Here is a 16,307-nt window from a genome sequence, read left to right on the forward strand (position 1 = left end):
TGGTATGAGTGGACATTTTAAAATCTAGTTTCTAAGAAATAAACCATAAGCATTATAAAAGTAAACTACATTTCCACTCACCTATCTTTATTTTACCTGAACATGAACAGACTTTTCAAGCCATGGTGATAACCCTGAGCTTTGAGAATTTCTGGGAAAGAGGTACACTGGCTATCAGGCCATGATATTTTTACCTCATATCATCCAGAATCTTTAAAACATTATTATTATAAACCAAAGCAATTAAAAATACTTTTAAACTTAATTTACAACCCCAACATATGTGAACTAAAACCATATGGGCACTAAAATCCTCACCTATAATTCTAAGACTAACCACTACTGTTTTTGTATATTTTCTTCCTGTATGTATTAACTTGCACTTAAAGAGCAAATTCTGGATTATGCTACATGTTAAACCCTAGTTTTTATTTAGTATTTATTATATGCCTGTTACCCAATATTCTTCAAAAACATCATCATTATGACTATAAGTTTCTTTTGGGTGAAGAATTAGAAAGAATTCAAGACAAAAACAATTACCTATTAGATAAAACAATCCTTTTCCTCCTACCTCTTGCCAATTTCAATTCAATCAGAAATAGCTAGAAAACAACTTACACTCTAGTTCTCAAGCCAGTCTTTTAATAATTAAACAGATTTATACATAAAGAAGAAAAAATACTGTATTCTTTCCTTGAATTTTTTAAACCGCAGGAAATGTGTCAAATATCATATTCTGATGCAAAAGTAAACCCACTTAAGTGATATATTTTTCAGTTTTTGCCACTTTGACCAACTAGATACATATTTTCCTTTTGTTTAGATACTATTTGAAAGTTATCCACAGTTAAAAGTTTTAACTAAAACAGAAAATTCAAGTTTGGAAACAAAACAAAAATGATATCCTAACCCATATAGAAGAATTAGAGAAAAAATACATATAACAGATGAAAATTCTTCTAAAAATAAACTATGGCCACATTTTGTTTTTAACTACAGAAGTTTTTCTAAAGGGAGAAAACTGTTGAGCTTTCCAACAGCCTGACTTTCCATAGCTTGAGCAGGTTGAGGAGCAGTGCTGCCTCCCAAACAGAAAAGGGAGAAAGCAAAGGGCAAGCTTTATTAAGGTGAAACAAGAAATAGTCCAAAACCACAAATATATTTCCCACTTTTCCAGAACCTCCTGGGTAAACAATATTATGTATAAATCAAAGCAATTAAAAAGAAAAGCACTCAAATAATGACAACTGAGAATGTCTATGCCTACCAGGGGCTATTCAGTAAATAGGCAGAAAACTATGATTTCCGATACATGCTTAAGTTTGGATTATATGTGCACTTGGAAAAAAAAGAAGGAAAAAAGAAAAACAGGCTAAATTCAGAAGATATTTGATATTCTCTTTAGAAGAGATAATACACTAACTCAAACTACAAGTCTATATACAGCAATTTGTTATTAAATAATATATTTTATCTAATATATATTAGCTCATTGACATATGAAAACACACATATGCTCATATGTTCACTGAGCTATAATAAAGAATTTGTCAAACAGTTGCTTGGAACCACCTAAATACAAAGAATGTGAACATATTTTCAAAATAGCTTCCTGTTAAAAAACAGCATATAACTTATCATTCCATCATCATATATATGCATACGTGCATAAGAAAAAGAAAGTCAAGAAGGTCCCATATCAACATGTCAACAGTGGTTTTTCCATTTGGGTGGTAAGAACAGAGGCAATTTTAATTTCATTCTTTTTGCTGATCTGTGTTTTCTAATTTTCCATAATAGGCAAGTACTAATTGTATATAAATGTTGAATAACAGCCTCCAGGTTCTTAGAGCTTTATTTACAAAAATGAACAAAGTCAAATATCCCATATGCCACCATCAACATACTTACATAATATGGTTCTGCCTCCCGTTCAGTTATCTCATCCTGATACAGGGTAAAGCAAGTTGGAATTCGTCCAAACCACACATCTCGAAGCACATCTTTGTCATCTGTCATTCTTCCAGTGGTTAAAGCAGTACATATAGGCTAAATTCTTTTTTCAACCAAAGCTAAACTGAAAATAAAATAAGAAGCATTAATCAGATCCTTGAACCTGCTCTGAAACAAAGAAAGATTATAGGAAAAAATGAATGCCAAAATCAGTACAACAAATTCTAAATGCAGAGCTATTCTTTGAAGGGATCACAGACATAACCAATTCAAAATTATGTACACTAACTAATGAACCACAGCCAAAGTGAAAGTATAGAGACATCATTCCCTCAAGCCTCATCTAAAGTAAACTCCTCACTTATGCTCTATCGACCCTTATAAGCCAACTCCAAAATGTCATTCCACAATTATCCCTGTCCCATATTTTAACCTCTCCTACTCCAAATAGTTCAGACTCTCTTTCTGGGAAAAAAAAACAAAAAACAAAAAAACAAAACACAAACAATACCTCTCTCATCTTGGAAAAGAATCTTTGTACAAACTTATTCCTATTCTAAATTTCATCCTGCCCACAATCTTGATTCCACCAATATTTCCAATCTTATTTACTATATTTCTTTTTAAACCCTCTATCAAAACTGGTCCCTTACAACGCTGCTCTCTGCCCTACGATCCCCCCTGACTAATATCCCCTTCTCTCACCTCTCAAATCCTACCTACTCTGCAAACATAGCTCACAATCCTCTGACCCAATGAAACAGTAAAAGTTCTACTCTGATGCAGAATATTCCCTATACCACAAATATAGCACTAAATCTGCAAACTAAAATATTCTGAATATGGTAGAAGGACATGGCTTTTGTCCAAGTGTCTTCCAGCACTAATAATTACAACTAAACAACATCACAATATACTGTTGGAGTAAATGCTGAAGTAAATATTGCTGGTACCTGACTACTGAGATTCAATAGCCTTATATTTGTGTGTGTATATATTTTCCATCTTTCATAAGCTAGCTAATTCATAATTTATCATACTGTATCCTGTAGAAACATTTTAAATAACTGTATTAGTTTAGCTAAATATCAATTATTACCACTGAATTATTCAAGGGGCTTTTCTCTCTCTCTTCTCTCCCACTGGCCAATGCCAAGTACATCAAGACTGCCATAAATTAATTAGTCAAAGAGAGAAAAACTCCAATAGAGTTCTAAGTTTGTATCACTATACTTAAGAGTACACCTTGGAGGTCAACTGGATGCAATGTCATCTACAGGTAAGTAAACTGAAAGAGGTGAAAAACTGTGCCCAACTAGAGCACTAATTAACACTCAAACCATAAGAACTCTGTTCACTTAAACTGAGACCAGTGCTTTTTCTAGCATACCAGTGTTTTAACTTTTATTAAAATATATCCATAAACAAAACTTATCTCTTGAGAGGCACTATGATGTGGGGGTTCAAAATGTAGAATATGAAGCCAGATCACTGGGACTCAAAACTTAGCTCAGCCACTTACTATGTGACCTCAAGTAAGCCACTTAACTTCTCTGTTTTCTCATCTGTCAAATGAGAATTACAGTGCTTACACACATAAAACATATAAAAATTAAATTAGTACTATGTAAAGTACTTAGAGCAATTTCTATAACATAGTACTATAAAGTATATCTATCATAATTTACAGAACCAACAAGAAAGAGCATGTCTCAAAAAATGTTTAAAAGTCCTAAAGACTTCAAGAACTAAGAATAATCAAAAGTATTATATAATGTAAGCAGGAATAAAAACAGTAAAGGAAATTAACTAAAAATTATGCATTAAACATTGCTAATAATCCTTAATGCAAAGTCAATAAATATTTGCTCATTTGATATTCCCAGCTCTGTGGCAGGTGCCGAGGGTATGTATACAAGATGATGATGATGGTGATAATAATAACTTTTTAAAAACCTTAGGCATTGCCCGGAAGGTAATTTATCTAAATCTACTAAACATATCATGCACTTGCATGTCCTTTCCAGGGCTCTGCTCATACTGGTGGTTCCTTACTCTAAAGTTGCCTTCTCCACTGTATCTTTCCAATTTAGACATCCTTTAGGACCCAGCTCAAATACCCTTTCTTCAACACATGACTCAGGTAGAACCTGTATCCTCATCGTACCTTTATTTTTCTCTACTAAAGCACTTATAAGCTTACAGTAAAGATTTTTTTCAACTCTGATTTCTAATGTCATACTCTTTCCATTGCACCATACTGATTGCCAACGTGCCTTCCAACCCCAAAACATTCATGGTTATAATGAAATGTTACTTGCAGAGAGCTTTCATAAGGAAGGAGGGAAGGAAGTAAAATATTAATATATCCTATAGTGTTCGGGGAAGAATTTTAAAAGATATGGAAACTGAAGAATGGGTAGAATATGGGCAGGCAAAGAGAAGAGAAATATTCCACTCAGGGAAAACTAGCACTGATAAAGGCAGAAAAGGAGCAGAAGCAGTATGTTTGCAAATATTTTAGGAAACTCTGGGTTGGGAGTAGATAATGAAAGAGATGACACTGTAAATTCTTAATATCACATGTAGACCCTGGGCAAATCACTGTACTTCACTAAGTCTCAATTTCCTTACCTGTAAAATTCACCAGGCTATTCTGGAAAAAAAATACACAGTGCTTGAAAGGGTATTGGACACATACTAAGTGCTAGAAATGAATTAGTATTCTTTTAATGTCAAATCTGTTAATGTAAAATAAGACTAGATCATGAATATTGTGGGTTCTCAATTTCATCCAATAAGCCTAGAGAGCCTGTAAAGTTTTATAACGAAATAAAAACAACTAAATGATAGTAGTGAACAAAAGGAGATCCCAAGTCAGAGAGAATATAGCCAGGAAGCAATTTTAGCAACTAGGGCATATAATAACGAGTGCCTGACCTAGGCCCATAGCAGTGGAATGAAAGACAAATATGAGGTCTTTCCAAGGAAGAATGAAAAGTTGATGAAAAACTGGCTGAAAAACAAAGAACAAGACAGAGAAGATTTAAATGCTGACAGCAGGCAATAGAGTAAGGTAGGTAGTTAAGGGGTTTTGAAATTAGATTGACATGGGTTTAAACCCTGACTTCCACCTCTAAGCTGTGTGTGTGTCCTTGGACAACAAATCTGACATCTCTGAACCTCATTCTGTAAAATGAAGATAATTTTAATTTCAGGGGGCTCTTGGATGTTTAGCACCTGGTTATCTCAATAAATGGTATATGGATTTAATATATAGTTTCTTTGTGCTTCCATGGCCCCTCTGCTTGAACAACCTTTCCCTCTTCTTTTGCCAAACTCTTAATCCCCTTTTAAGCTTAACATCAGCTCCTTGGGAAGCTTTCCGCTAAGCGACCTCCAATCTAATTACTTCTATAACAGCATGTTATAACCATGCATTGCAGATATGTTTATCTTATCCGTCTCTTGCCTCTCCCCACACTGAACTGAGTCCCTTAACAGCAGAAACTGGATACCTTTGTATCCACAATATTAGCATAATTAGCACAGAGCAGGCTCTAGAATTTTTGTTGAACAACTGGAAAATTCATGTGTTGAACACATCAATATATAAAATATATAAATCCAAAAGTTATACTAGCTACTTAAAAATTTTTTCCATCTAAATGCTTTTCCAAATCAGTACAATCACACTTTAAATTCATCAAATTTCATTATTTAAAAAAAATACTTTTCCTTCTCAAACATACAATACACTATTATCATCATGCATCCAATTTGAAGCAATGTTTTGGAAGCACAGAAATCCCAACCCATGAGGCAGACTACTAGAAGCAAGCTGCTTGAGGGCAGGGGCTACTTCTGACTGCTCTATTCTCTACATCTATTTCAGGACCTGGAACAGAGCAGGTGCCCAATCAACAACATTTAGCAAATAGCATAGTGAATTTGACAAAAATATAATGCACAATAGTCCCTTTCACACTACACACAAGTAAGGCTAACCAATTATTGCCCAAAGCTATTTTGCTGACAAAATCCCCAACTACCTAGAAATTACTTAAAATATCAAATGCCTACTAGTAGTAAATTTGTAAACATCTAAAAATAATAGATCTCTCTTTAAATTCATGAACACTATCTTCAAAAGTGGGCCCTAAGTACTGCCCAGGGTTCCTCCATTTCCCTAGTCCATTTATTCTCCCACTGTCCTACATCACCATTTCATATCTCGGCTCTCCTCAGATTTTCACTTTTCCTTCCTTACTCTCTCTCAGCTAAGGACCTGGCTTCTCCTTTCTTCTACCTTGTGTCTAAAGATCAGTGGTTCTTGACAAGGGTTTTAATGAGCAGCCCTACCCTATCCTTGGGGGAGTTAGAAAAATCTCACCTACCTCCAAATGTTGAAGGCCAGAGCTCGGTCCTTGAACCATACCTTTGGAAGACTCTCATGGCTTTAAATATCACTTATACATTAACAATTCCCACATTTACATTCTGAACTCCAGTTTCATATATACTACTGCGTACTGACATTTCATTTGAAAATTTAGCACATTACAAAACTTAATGATTTCAGGTCTTCCTCCCTCCTCTCCCTATTACTCTATGCTAACTCTATTCTTTAGTGATCAAGCTCTAAACTTTGGAGTCATCCTTGACCCCTTTTCACATCTGATGACTCTAGCTTAGACACAAGTCATAAAATCTGCCATTTCTCACCACCTCCACTATTAGCACAGAGCCAAGTCACCATGACCTTTAACCTGGAAACATGTAACAGCCAATAGGTCTCATTTCTGCCCTTGCTGCAAACAGACAACAAAGCAATCAGAAAGATCCTTTAAAACACAAGTCAGATCAGTTTATTCTTATTCAAAGTAAAAACTAAAGTTCTTACAAAGTCCTACAAGGCCATATATGACCTGGCCCCATTCTAACCAGATTATTTACCTCTCTTCCCCCTTGCTCACTCAGTTCCAGCCAAACTAGCTGTACACTCCTGTCTCGGGGACTTTGTGGTTGCTTTGATGGGTCTTTCCACTACATCCATACAGCATTCTTCTTTAACACTTTTAGGTCTCTGCTCAAATATCATCTCTTCTAAGGTCACTACTGCAATCTACGCACACCACCAGCATTCCCCTTCATTGCTTTTTTTTTCTCTCGCTCGCACTTCTCACCATCTGATATATATATATTTTAATTAGTTTTTATATTACATCTCCCCAAGGTGAACTTCGTGATGGCAGGGATTTTTCTAGTTTTGGCCACTGTTCTGCTTTGTTTACTTTTTGCTTAGTGCTGGTACATTAACAGGCACTTGGTATTTGTTAAATTAATAAAGCTAACCTACACTTGAAATGTACACATTATTCTAAAAACATATCCATATAATATCATTCTGTTCATTTCCCACTGATTTTAACCAGCACATCTTTGAGGATGAAAGCACATACTTAAATCTATTGCAAAATTCTAAAATTCCCCTCAACTACCCTCAGCCCAACATCTTTACTTTCAACTTCAAAATTCAACCAATAACTCCTTCTATGGAAGTCACAAATAATTCAGTTCGGATCAAAGTACTCACAGTCCCCAAAACTCTGAGATTTATCAAGTGAATTCTGAAAGGCCTCGTAAGTTCAGTCTGCATTATGGTCTCTGGGTTCTGATTCTTGCTGAAGACCTGCTGCGCCTTCCCCCCCTACAGAAAAATCTAGAACCAATCCCGTTTCCCTGGGTTCCTCAAGTGCTTCAGGTATGATCTGAAAACAATCCAAAGTCTAATGAAAGTACGTGAAAATACTTTGCCAACAGAAAATGGCTTTGTTAACACTAAATATCATTAAAATGAGACTGAATGAACGCCGATGAGAAAATAAGTTGGAAGAAATACCCACTGAATTCAGACAGAACTGAACTGTCTGTGAAATGATTGATTTAAATAACTGTTCCACGAAAAATGCAGGTCTTGAACTAAACTCTGGAGCCTAGGTTTCCTACCTTAATAAGGGAGAGACAGACGTATTCCCCCAGAGAGATCGCCCAGGCTTCGCCCTCGGGCCAGCCCACGGGATCAGAGGGCGACGCCGGGCCAGCCCCACCCCTCCCGGAGGACCCACCTTTACCCGCCACTGCCGCCCGCGGGAGCGCTCCTCCAGCCTGCCATTCGCCGCTCCCTTTTACCACACCTACCTGGCATCTCCCCAACCCTCCCCCTTCGGGCATTTCCTCGTGGGGGGAGGGGGACGCGGAGGACACACTCACACAAACACCCTACCAGAAGCGCCGGCTCCTCCTCCGGCTTCCCGCACGGGTGAAGATGACCTGGATCCTTCGACGGCGCAGGGTGCTTGACACAGTCCCGCAGAGACGCGCGAGCCCGGAGTCCCCCGAGCCCGCGCAGCCGCAGAAGGGCCCGGCGAGGAGGTCGGAGCCGAGCCCCGCTGCACTTCCGCCCTCCGGTATCCAGCAGATACAACCCGCGGCGCCGCAAACCCCTGGAAGCCCACCCCAAGTCCAGTTACCCTGGGCGCCCGGAGATGACGTCAGGGACCCCACGTGGCCCGCCCTCCGCCCTCGGAGGCAGCCCGGCCCCGCGAGGAGGCGGGAGCAAGCATGCGCGGACCGAGGGAGCGCGGGAGTGTGGGTTCCAAGCGCCGGCGAGTTCGCAGCCTCTTCCTCCGGAGAGTCCCCTACGGTTTGCGCAGTCATCGCTGTTCCGGAGCTTAATGTAGCAATTCTGCGAGCGCTCAGAGTTTTGAAAGTACTGAGACACTGCCTCACGGACACTTGATTGCAGCATCCCTCTCCTACCTTTGCAGAGTAATTGTAATAAAACGTTGGTTTTCGAAGTTTTTATATCTATTTTCTCTTTGTTCTTCTCAACTTTGTCGGAGCCACATTAGAGATTAATAGTCGCCTTTAACAGAAGATTAAAATACGTAAGTACTGAAGTCCTCCCATCGATCCAAAAGTGTATATCTATAGCTTCCTGTTTGTGAAAATAAGCAATTAGTAAGCTTACTCCTGAAGAGTGTATGAATTAGATCTATCCAGAAGCCTTACCAGGCATTTAACTTTTTTCTCTTAAGATTGCCATGTAACATAACGCTATGGCTAAGTAAATGCTGTGCTCGAGAGTCAATAATTTCCTGATAATTGGAAAGATTAGGGAAATCCTAGCTGTAGCCACCGGCTTCTTTTTAAAAGACCTCTTTTTGGAGGTTGACGAGTCTAACCTTTTTCAAATGGTGAGTCACAACCCAATGGTGGTGGGTCATCAAATCCAGCTAGGAAGTCATGACTAGTACTTTTTTTTTTTTTTAGAGAGAAATCGATTTCTTGTTCCACTTATTTATGCCTTCATCGGTTGCTTCTTGTATGTGCCCCAACCCCGGGATCAAACCCTCAACCTTGGCATATTGGGAGAATGCTCCTAACCAAGTGAGCTACCCTGCCAGGCCCACGATCAGCACTTTTTAAAGGAAATAAAATAGAAAATATTGGCATGCTTCACACATGTTAAGGGGAAATATTGTTTCCTGAAATTATCACTTTGGTATGTATGTAGTGTACACTGGATAGGAGTGTGAAATACATTTCTTGGTGTGGGTAGCAGTCAAAAAAGTTTGAAAGCCAGTTTGGTCCACTCTACCTACTCAATGCAGAAATCCCCTCTACAGCATCCCCAGTGGATAGCCATTAGTGTCTGTTAAAAAAGCTCTTGGCCCTGGCTGATTTGGCTCAGTGGTTAGAGCACTGGTCCTCGGACTGAAGGGTCCTGAGTTCGATTTTGACCAACAGCACTGTACCTCAGTGGCTGGCTCCATCTGCTCTCCCGTTGGGATGCATGTGGGAGGCAACCAGTCAATGTGTCTCTCTCACATCGATATTTCTTTCTCTCTTCCCCTCCCACTCTCTGAAAAGCAAGGGAAAAAATATCCTCAGGTGAGGATTAGGAAAAAATAAAAATAAAAAAATATATATATATATATGCATGTATAAAGATTTTACCTTGAAAAAAAATGCTCTTGGGATTAAGATGCCATAGATTTCCAAAAGTATCCCAAACTATAAGGAATTTACTGAAATGTATCCCAAAAATTAGATGGATTGATGAATGGACAGAGGGGTGGATAGATAAATATGTGATAATGCAAGTACAGTAAAATGTTAATGGTAGAATCTAGGTGGCGAGCATGTAGGCTTTCACTGTAAAATTCTTTCTACTTGGATGTATGTTTGAAGATTTTTCTAATAAAATGTTGGGAGGGAAACTATGTATGGAGAACCTAATAGGAAGAAATCTTTAAGAATTGACCCCGTTTTTCCCTTTCTCTCCTTGTTCCTGTTCCACCCTGTGGGTAAATGTATAATAGAAATATTTAACCCCAATTCTAATAGTACTTCAGATATGAAAAATAGTTCTCATACCCCCATAATCCACTCAGGGATAAGCTCTTCATATTTCTAAGGCACTACCTACCTCAATTCTTTGCACATAGATACTAATGTTGAACAAAAGACCAAAACAAGCAGTCCAGAATGCATTACACTGAGGAATTTAACACACATTTGATTGCGATTATGATCATATTTATGATTCTAGGATTTTTTTGCAATTCTAAGAACACATGCTTGAAAGTTGGGAAAGTATCATTATATACTATATCATTATTAGTGTTTTCTCCTATGAGGTGAGAGAATATTTGGAGGATCCAAATATTATTTTGAGACTTTCCATGCTCAGCAGTCATAGGAATTCCATTTTGTATCTATTTAATTGGCATTCTAAAATCAATCCAGGAGCTGGATGGATAGACTCTTTTAGCTTTTTTAAAAATTATTATTATTGACGTTAGAGAGAGGGAGAGAGGAAGAGAGAGAGAGAAACATTGATTTATTGTTCCACTTATTTATGCATTCACTGATTGCTTTTTGTGTATGCCCTGATTGGAGATGGAAAGTGCAACCTTGACATATTAGGATGATACTCTAACCATCTGAGCTACCTGGCCAGCGTCTTTTTAGCGCTTTTTAATTTAATTTTTTTTTCTTTACTTATTTTTTAAATATATCTTTATTGATTTCAGAGAGAGGAAAGGAGAGGGAGAGAGAGAGATAGAAACACCAATGATGAGAGAGTCATTGATCGAGCCCGCAACCCGGGCATGTGCCCTGACCGGGAATCGAACCCCGATCGCCTGGATCCTAGGTCGACGCTTAACCGCTGAGCCACGCCTGGCCGGGCGCCTTTTTAGCTTTAATGATAGACTTTTATTCACTTTGTCATTCAGTCATTTTCACATTTCTTGAGTTCACATATGTGCTTGATAAAGTGAAAATAGCTCTTAAACAACAGCAAAGAAATCCCAAAAATTGAATATGTATTTTAAAGTCATAATTTCCCTATGACAACCATGTCATGTACCATATGTAATTCTATCACTGGTACAGATAAAATGCGGGTTCCTATTGAAAACATTGTGTTATTAAACTGTATGATTACAGTTACTCAGAGCTTTTTATCTTCTTGTCTACACGGATGGATTCTGAGGGGTGGATTAAAGTAATATGTCAAATATTCTTTGAAAAAATACATATTCATAACTCATGCATTTGTGTTTTAATTTTGATTCCATAAATTAATATTATTCTAAATTTTTTTGAATTAGATGATTTGATTCTTCCCGTATGAATATTTTTCTATAAAAAGTCCTTATTAAAAAATTGGGACAAATCAGGCAGTTTTCAATCCGTTTTTTCAGTGAGAACAGAAGAAAAATAGTTTGGGAAGTGGGAAGTCTTTTTTAAAAACCCTGAACAGCCTGACTTGAAACAGCAAAATAAATCCTTGCAATAACACGTTGTTGTCACCAGATGTCACAAATGACCAGATACAAAGCTTAGCCTGCAAGGCTAGTTAACAGCACCTTCAATGAAATAACAATGTTTTCTAATAGGAAACCTCAGGTTACCTCAGGAGATCTTGTGAAAGCCTTAGAAAGTTCTCAAAACAAAGTTATTTCAATCTGAAAAAAAAAACAAAACCCACTTTCTTTTTTTAATCCTCTCCTCAGGATATTTTTTCCATTGCTTTTCAGAGAGTGGAATGGAGAGAGGGAGAGAGAGGAAGAGAGAAACTTTGATGTGAGAGACACACATAGATTGTTAGTCTCCCTCACCCACCCCAACCTTGGGAGCTTGCAACCAAGGTATGTGCCCTTATCCGGAATCGAACCCAGGACCCTCCAGTCCAAGGGCCAACGTTCTAACCACTGAGCAAAATGGGCCCACTTTCTAAACCTTTTCAATACTGATAAAATCTCTTTCAAATTTATTTTCCTCTCCACATCCTACTCTTGAAATCATAAGATAGTGCAGCATAGCATAGTTGAGGACATGGGCTCTTAAATCCTATATCTGACATCCATTACCTGTGTGGCCACAGGCAAAATTATTCAACCAGGACTGACTATGTAATGCACCATAGTCAGTGCAAAATGAAAATGAAGCCCTTGGTTAAGAAAAGGAATTTCAAGATGGCAACAGCAGAGCTTTATATCAAGCACTGAGCAATTGAACAGGTCGCTCGCCCAAGAACCTGGCTGTTATATAACTTCTCCAAGTATCCACTTCATTTTTCTTGAGGTAAAATGAGGATAATGATAGCAACTGCTTCATAGACTTCTTGTGAAGATTATGTGGGATGATGCTCATAAAACATTTATCAGAGTGCTTGGCACTTAGTGAGCTCTCCGTAAATGGGAGCTGTTGTTTTTATGTCCTTTATTAGGCTCTGTGCCTCCTCTCCCCCTCACCAACCCATTTTACAATCTGCTGCCAGAGAATCTTCTTTAGCACAGTTCTAATTATGCCCCTGCTCTGGTTTTACAAAAACCAATCCTCACTGCCTACAGAAAATAATCTAAATTTTTTTGGCCTAATCCCAACCCAGTTTACCAGCTTCAGCGCCCATCAGTCTGGCTCCTGGTGTCTGTCGGACCTCACTCACACCCTGTGCCTTTGCTTACTCCATTCCTTCTGTTGGAAATGCCCTTTCCCCAGGGCTGTAGGGAAAATACAGGTATCAGTCACAGTTCTGCCTCAGAGTTGCTTACAATCTAAACTGGGAAACAGAATATTACACAGAGATTTAGCAACAATGCAAGACAGGACAAAAAGAGTGATCGAGAAAAAAAATGTCATAAAAGTTCAAAAGAAGCAGAAGTCATGACTGAAAGAGCACTTTCTTAGAGCACTTTTATTTCATAGTTTATTAGCAGTTACTATATTATGCATAGACCATATGTTATATGTATCAAAACCCATAGCTCCATGGATTCTTTTTCAAAAATAAAATTCATATTTTTAAAGTTATTAAATGCTGAACTTAAAAGAAGGGCAATATATTTTTTAAATTAATTAACTTTATTTTTCAGAGCAGTTTTATGTTCACAGCATAATTGAGCAGAAAGTCTGGAGAGTTTCCATACACTCTGTCTTCACACACACAACCCCTTCCACTATCATATCCTGAACTGCATGGGTATGTTTGTTACAATTGATGAGCCTACAGTGACACATCATAATCACTTAAAGTCCATAGTTTACTTTAGGGTTCACATTCCATGGATTTAGCCAAATATGTAATGATATGTATCTACCATTATAGAATCATGCAGAGTAGTTTCACTGCCCTAAAAATCTTTTGCACTCCACCTATTCATCCCTTTCTGCCTCCAAACCCTTGGCAACCACTGATCCTTTTATGTCTGCATAAGCTTTGCCTTTTCCAGAGTCATACAATTGAAAGTATAAAGTATGTAGCCTTTGCAGAGTGGCTTCTTTCACCTAGTAACATGCATTTAAGTTTCTGTTATGCCTTTCAGGGTGCAATGTTTTTTTAAACAAAATTATAAAATTTTAAATGAAACATTTAATTACACAGAGCTGAATATTTAGATGATTTCTCTCTCTCTTTTTTTTTTACCTTAAAATATATTAATTGAGATGTAATACAGACTTTGATCAACAACTCTGTATGGGGGACCTTTCTGTGGGATAATTTACCCACATACATTAATTGTCAGAATTGCCATCCCAGGGATGTTCCCAAAGGCTCTCTGAATTTTAGGAATAAGCATAATGGTTTAAAACACCTAATTTATTAAAAGAAAAATTAAGGTATTCAGTTTACCTAATAAAAAAGTCTGTCATCAAAGAACTTGAATTTTTGCAAAGCCCATTTTATATTCATTACTCTTTCATGTTCACCTCCCAGTCTGATGGCACAGTGAGCCCAGGTCTTCCTCCTTTAGTACTATCACTGCCACAAACATGATATGGTTTGTTTTTCATGTTTTTCTAAACACTTCAAGTGAAGCTCTGTAACTATCACTGTGTTTCTAAGATGCATTCATTACTTTGGGCTTTAAAGGACTGGCATGATTTTAGAGGCTGAGAGGGAAAGGAAAGGTACAGATATTTAGGAAAGGAATAAAGAATAGTCAAAAGCAGGGATGAAACACATATGCTCACGCAGGGGTGTTGTGAGAGGATTTTATTACAAAAATGTAAGATAGTACATGTCAGGAGGTTAGGACATTCACCATGTATATGCAACTTACATAGCTTTTGTGTGTGTGTGTGTGTGTTTAATATATTTTTATTGATTTCAGAGAGAGGAAAGGAGAGGGAGAGAGAAATAGAAACATCAATGATGAGACAGTCATTGATCGACTGCCTCCTGCCCGCCCCCCACTGGGGATTGAGCCCACAACCAGGGCTCATACCCTGACTGGGAATCAAACTGCGATTTCCTGTATCATAGGTTCATGCTCAACCACTTGGCCACACTGGCCGGGCACAACTTATTTATATAGCTAACACATGCACAACATACTATGTGCTGGGCTCAATTCTATAACATTTTTCTAATATCCTCACCAGAGTCTCGATGCTCATACAATTTGGGAAGTCCTCTTTAGAAAGCACATATATGAATGACTTACAAATACAAAATTAGGTAATCTTAGAAAGGGCCCACCCTAGTGACTGGCCTTGAAAGTTTAGCTGCACAGTAAAACTATTGAGAAACTGAAGTTAAGACGTAACCTTCAGGCAGCTTGACTCGTCACCGATCTCAGGTTCCAAGGCTGCTTCTGACCCATGATCTAATCTTCTCCATAGAAAAATAGTTCATCTGGGTTGTATTGCCATTGGAGCAAAAGGCAAAACTGAATAGGAACTGTTCATGTTCTGCCGGCCACACATTACTGTATACCATTGATGCACCACGATTTCATTCACTGGCTTATTCTAGGCAGGTTTTCTAAGTCTTTTCATCCACTAACCATAAAATGACATTTCTGTATTCCTGGAAGACAGAGACAATAAAGTATCATTTTCTGCCCCCTCTCTACCCTTTCCCAGCAATGTATAAAGTGATTAGTGTTCTCACAGAACAGTGTGCTAGGTACTCAAGATAATAAGAAGCATCAGAAATCATTTCTTCCTCAAGGAACTCACATTCCAGTGTGACAGAACGGATAAGTAAACGAATGACTGCAACAGTCCCTCACAGGCCATCATGGAACCATGCACAGCTGTTGTGGGAACCTAGCTTCAAGAACAGCTACCAGAGAACATTGTGATAGTTGCCAGATGGGAGGGGGGTGGAGGGTTGGATGAAAGGGGTGAGGGGATTAGGAAATACAAATTGGTAGTTAACAAAATAGTCATGGGGGTGTAAAGTGCAGCATAGGAAATATAGTCAATAATATTGTAATAACTATATATGGTGCCAGGTGGGTATTAGACTTAATGGGGTGATCACTTTGTAAGGTATATAAATGTCTAACCACTATGCTGTACACCTGAAACTAATATAATATTGCATATCAACTGTAATTAATGTTTTTTTAAAAAAGAGCAACTAAGTGCTTACAACTCTTTTTGAATTTGTCTCATAGTCTTCCAGTCTTTACCGGAAGGCCCAAAAAATTTTAAAAAGTAAAAATAAAAAACCAAAAATAACTAAATAAAAAAGAGCAACTAGTAAGAATGTATAAAGAAATCTTAAAGGATAAATAGGGTACAATAGATGGACAAGGAAGGAAAAGGCTATTAGGCCAGGGGCTCTTAACATAGGGGTACATGGATCAAATTCAGGGTTTCGAAGAATTTGCATTGGGAAAACAATTACATCTTTATTTTCACCAACCTTCAGTTAGAATTTTAGCATTTTTAAAATTATAAATATAGGCCCAAAACTGGAGTAGAATTAGCAATACTTGTACCTTGTCACCAATAGAAACACAGATATATTCAACCTATATATC

General features: G+C 37.8%; 1 protein-coding gene and 1 non-coding gene across 4 annotated transcripts in view; one reads left to right on the forward strand and one right to left on the reverse strand.

Annotated features, from left to right (window-relative positions):
- The window catches only part of ATG5 (autophagy related 5), a 97,611-nt gene extending 89,153 nt beyond the window's left edge, over positions 1-8,458 (reverse strand). The window contains exons 1-2 of one of the 3 annotated variants that reach the window (XM_016217513.2): positions 8,243-8,456; positions 1,915-2,080 (exon numbers count right to left, since the gene is read on the reverse strand). In XM_016217513.2, the coding sequence (XP_016072999.1) occupies positions 1,915-2,022 (108 nt within the window). In that variant the 5' untranslated portion in view covers positions 2,023-2,080; positions 8,243-8,456. Of the gene's footprint in view, positions 1-1,914; positions 2,081-7,965; positions 8,022-8,242 lie in introns of those variants that run through there. The other 2 variants (XM_016217514.2, XM_016217515.2) reach the window with 2 other exon arrangements.
- Positions 8,459-15,903: 7,445 nt separating this feature from the next.
- LOC148093106 (U7 small nuclear RNA) lies at positions 15,904-15,965 on the forward strand. The gene has a single exon (XR_015714649.1). It is a non-coding gene; the product is annotated as a U7 small nuclear RNA (small nuclear RNA).
- Positions 15,966-16,307: the final 342 nt, after the last annotated feature.

The sequence above is a fragment of the Miniopterus natalensis genome, chromosome 5 (genome assembly GCF_054644295.1).
Source record: "Miniopterus natalensis isolate mMinNat1 chromosome 5, mMinNat1.hap1, whole genome shotgun sequence".
Classification (NCBI taxonomy): Eukaryota; Metazoa; Chordata; class Mammalia; order Chiroptera; family Miniopteridae; genus Miniopterus; species Miniopterus natalensis.